Source organism: Gavialis gangeticus, unplaced genomic scaffold (assembly GCF_001723915.1).
Source record: "Gavialis gangeticus isolate Ggan-Ray unplaced genomic scaffold, GavGan_comp1, whole genome shotgun sequence".
NCBI lineage: Eukaryota > Metazoa > Chordata > Crocodylia > Gavialidae > Gavialis > Gavialis gangeticus.
This window is the reverse complement of record NW_017729025.1, coordinates 149966238-149970584: the sequence shown is the minus strand read 5'-3', so window position 1 is coordinate 149970584 and position 4347 is coordinate 149966238. Positions and strand designations below refer to the sequence as shown.

General features: G+C 40.9%; 1 protein-coding gene across 1 annotated transcript in view; it reads left to right on the top strand.

Moving 5' to 3' along the window:
• Nucleotides 1–4347, top strand: part of LOC109299404 (mucin-5B-like) — a 71040-nt gene that overhangs the window by 22001 nt on the left and 44692 nt on the right. The window contains exons 12-16 of the mRNA XM_019519986.1: nucleotides 1208–1277; nucleotides 1996–2133; nucleotides 2223–2387; nucleotides 3031–3125; nucleotides 3881–4007. Of these exons, the coding sequence (XP_019375531.1) occupies nucleotides 1208–1277; nucleotides 1996–2133; nucleotides 2223–2387; nucleotides 3031–3125; nucleotides 3881–4007 (595 nt within the window). The remainder of the gene's footprint in view (nucleotides 1–1207; nucleotides 1278–1995; nucleotides 2134–2222; nucleotides 2388–3030; nucleotides 3126–3880; nucleotides 4008–4347) is intronic.

Here is a 4347-nt window from a genome sequence, read left to right as displayed (position 1 = left end):
ATTAGTTTAAGAGGATATGGGTCTTAATCTGTAGCACGTTTGCCAAAAAGTTTAGCTCCTACTTCTCTAGGGTTTCTATTCCTGTCAAATTTATCTTAGTTTTGTAAATGAAATTAAAATAAATCTATCTGTCATAATAATGAGGTAAATACTACATTCAGGTTTTGTAAGTTCAAAATACTTGATTCAAAAAGCAAAAGAAAGTTTCTTTCCTTTGCTAAAGAATGAATAATCCATGAATTTCTTGACTTCTCACAAAACCAGTAACTGTATTGACCATTAGGGCTGTGCGAAGCTTCAGTCCCTGGTTCGATTTGGCAGAGATTCAGCCCAATTTGGTGGCCAAATGTCCGGATCCAAATCAAATCAGGAGACCCTTCAGTCTCTCCAAATGAAATTGGAAGCCTCCAAATCGATTTGGAGAGATTCAGAAAGATTTGGCAGTTTAGCCATAGACACAGCTTTAAATGTTTTTTCTGCATACCTCAAGGTACCAGGCACGGCTTGTGAATGCTACGATGACCGGGTGGATGGAGCATCCCACAGGAGCGTGGGGGGCTCCCCAGCGTGCTCGGCAGCAGACCCAGAAGTGAACCAGAAACACTTCCAGTCCACTTCTGGGTCCGCCAGGGAGTGAGCAGGGGGGAGCCCCCATGCCTCCCTGGCTTGGCAACTGGTGCCTCCTGAGTCTGGAGGGACACCCAGGGTCCCCCCCCCATGCTCCTATGGGACTCTATATCTGCCCCAGCATTGCAGCATTCATGAGCTGTGCCCGGTACCCTGAGGTACGTAGAAGCTGGCATTGGCAGCAGGGACGGGGTGGGCAAGCACCCACAGAAGCTGGCATTAGCAGCAGGGGTGGTGCTAGTGAGCACCCACAGAAGCCATCAGTGGTGTCGGCAAAGGGACAGCCCTGTGAGGGTGGCTACATGCCCCTCCACGCCCCCCTACCTGTTGCCTATGCAAGGAACCCTGGTGTCTGTGGAAGTCATGATGTCCTGGCCTATGCTAGAGCTCTATAAAGAAATGAGAATGACTCCAAAACAATTTATTTTATGGTAGAGAATGTGCAAGATAATGAAAGGGGGAGAGTTGGAGAAATAACCTCTGTCCATGAAACACATGAGGATGTATTGGGATATCATCTTGTAATATTACTAAGTGACACATTGTTCCTCTACACTTCTTTATTTCTCTTCCTTGCCAGATCATTGTGATTAAGCCTGATGGTGGTGTGTTTTTAAACAGTTTCTATACTCAGTTGCCCATCTCAACAGGTATGTTTCTCTTTTAGGGTCAGTGGGTAGCACTCTATTATTTCAAGCTACAGAAGAGCAGAATGTTGTGGGTCACTAGCATGTAGTGTAGCATGTACTTCCAAACCCTATCATGTTCATGTAGTAATTTGTCACTGTGATGCCTCTTGCCCCATCTGGTGGTAGTCTGATTTACAGAAAGATTTATGAGACATTACAGTCTCCTGTCCACATTATTGCAATGTTGATTTGTTTTTGCTGTCTGTCCTCATAATGATATTCAGTAAGATTTTTATATTATCCAGACCCTGCTTGTTGTCCTTGTAGCACAGTTGTCTCCAGGGGTGGCCACTGGCTGGGGAATGAGGGTGCTTCAGTGCAGGGCTAGCCAGAAGGCAGCACCTTCACTAAAGCACTGTTGTGTTCCAGCCAAGTGTCTACACGTGTGTTGTGGAGTAAATAATCCCACCAAAGGATAATACTTGTGTTTATAAGTACTAACCTACAGCAGAGTTAATTAGTTTACTCCATCCTAATAGCACTGCTTGTGTAGATGCCAAGACATTTACTATGAAGCAAATTAGGCAACTCCACAGTAAACTTCTCATGTATATGTCCTCACTGAGATTCACTATAGTTGCAGCAAGAAGCCCAAGAAGAGAAGCCATACCAATCAAGCAATGTTTTATAGCATTTGGTCTCATCTGGAAATGAATTGTTCTGCTTTTTTTGTCCTTAGCTGATGTGACCATCTTTAGACCTTCATCCTTCTTTGTTATCGTGCACACAAATTTTGGTCTCCAGATGGAGATCCAAGTCACGCCCTTCATGCAAGTGTTTGTGCGACTGGATCCATCTTTGAAAGGACGGACCTGTGGTAAGTTAATTTAACATAAAAATACTAACCTGTCCAAATCCTCTTTGGACTTGTGTAAAAGTTTTAAGTTCATAATGCTTTTTCAACAGGTCTCTGCGGAAACTTCAACAATGCCCAGCTTGATGACTTCAAAATAATAAGTGGTGTAGTTGAAGGAACAGGAGCTGCATTTGCTAATACCTGGAAAACAAAGGCTTCATGCACTGACATCAAAAATAGCTTTGAAAACCCTTGCTCCCTCAGTGTAGAGAATGGTACGTGCATCACAGATTTTTTTTGTCATAAGACATATTGTACAAACAATTTGAAATTATTTGTCTGGGGGGGTGGTTCTAATGTTGTTGACAAAAAGCACTTGACATTAGAGCAAAAATCAACAGCATTAAAGTGTCCAAACTTGGTAAAATGTACTTTTGAAACTAGAAAAAATATTTATAAAAGAAATTATTAAGACGTTAAGCAATAAAATAACTGTGAGAATCAAGGAAACAGTCCAAGAACAGGAAACTACAATCTTTGCAGATTCAGAGATGGCATACAAGCTGATGATTCAGAGCAGAATAGGTGTGCAGCAGTCAAATGTTTGTGGGGCATTGGTACATCCTCCATTCATTCCAGGGCAAGGATCTGTTTTTCACAGATCCCAGAAGTCTTTCCTGCCCAAGTGCAGGGGAGCTGGACCTGATGATCTGTAAGGTCCCTTCCAGCTCCTAATAATTATGAAACTAGGAAAGTAGGAAACGTAACAAAACAAAGGTGGTGGTCACCAAAGCGTCATTTCTGAATGGTTTTATGAAAGCATATGATTCACTGAAGGGCAGATGAACAGCAGCTTCCCACATCTAATGCAATACAAAAAGTGTGAGTATGAATTCACGTCATTTCCTCTATTCACAGAAAAGTATGCTCTGCACTGGTGTGGAATGCTAACCAACAGGACAGGACCATTTGCTGCTTGCCACGCTACTGTGAACCCCACTTCTTACCACACGGTACTTTGCTAGGTTTTTTTTTTCTTTAAAACCAGTGGGACTCAGATCCTTAAAGCCAGCTATCAAGAAAGAAATATCACAAATACATCTCCTATGTTATGCTTTACCTATATTTTAATCTGGAATGGCATAATTATTGTATCCATGATGGTTCAACAATGTTAGTAGGTCAGTTTGTGAGGTGACATGAAACTATATTTTAACATTTATAGTATATCACCTCTTACAGCCTGGGCACTTTTCTGCTTATACATATGTTGCCTATTTCAGTCTGTGGTCTTGGTTCCATTTTCTGGAATTGCCCTCAAATGCTTTCTTAAAAAAATATTGCTATTTGCCTGAAATCGAATAAAACAACTATAAATATAAACATAGGGGGTTTTATATGATCATATCACGTCCTTATTCTAGATGGAGTTTTGGTTGCTAAACTAAAATCACTGTAATAATTTTTATATTCGGATGGGCATGAGATATTGTTAAGCATAAAGCAAACTCTTTGGCCCTTAGTTTACCTCTTTCATTGGAAACAGCTCCATCTTTATTGATTCTCTCTGAACAAAAATTTTAACAGGTGGTAGGTTAAAATAAAGGTTAGTAGAAATGGCTCAAAAATGAAAATAAAGGTTAGTAGAAATGGCTCAAAACTGAATATACCTCCAGAAGAAGCCAATAAATAAGAACAAAAGGTAGATGTAAAATTTCTTTGGGCAGAAGATTGTATTATTCATGAGATTTTCTTCCTGCACTCCTAGAATTGCATGTTTGACACTTGTAACTGTGAAAAAAGTGAGGACTGTATGTGTGCCTCCCTCTCTGCCTACATGCGAGCTTGTGCAGCCAAAGGAGTCCTGTTGAGTGGATGGAGGACTAACATCTGTTGTAAGTGCTAAAACCCTTTGCTTGACTTCCTGTTCCAAAAGGTTAACCAAAGATTATTTTATAGCAATTTCAATGCAATCCAAGAATCTCCCAGTAAATTTTGAAGAAAAGGTTTTAAGAAGTGAAAGCCTAGCAATATTTCCCTAATATTTCTTAAGAATCTAGAGGGGAAATTCCCCTCCAGATTCTAAATCTTTTGACAGGGAATATAAAGAGAAGGAAAGCACAACTACAATTAGGAGGGCGACAACTGTTGATGATGTGGCTCTGCCACTCTCTGCAGAGCCTTTGAAGCTAACTGGTTTCACTTGTTGCTAGTTGCCATGGGGATAGATATGGC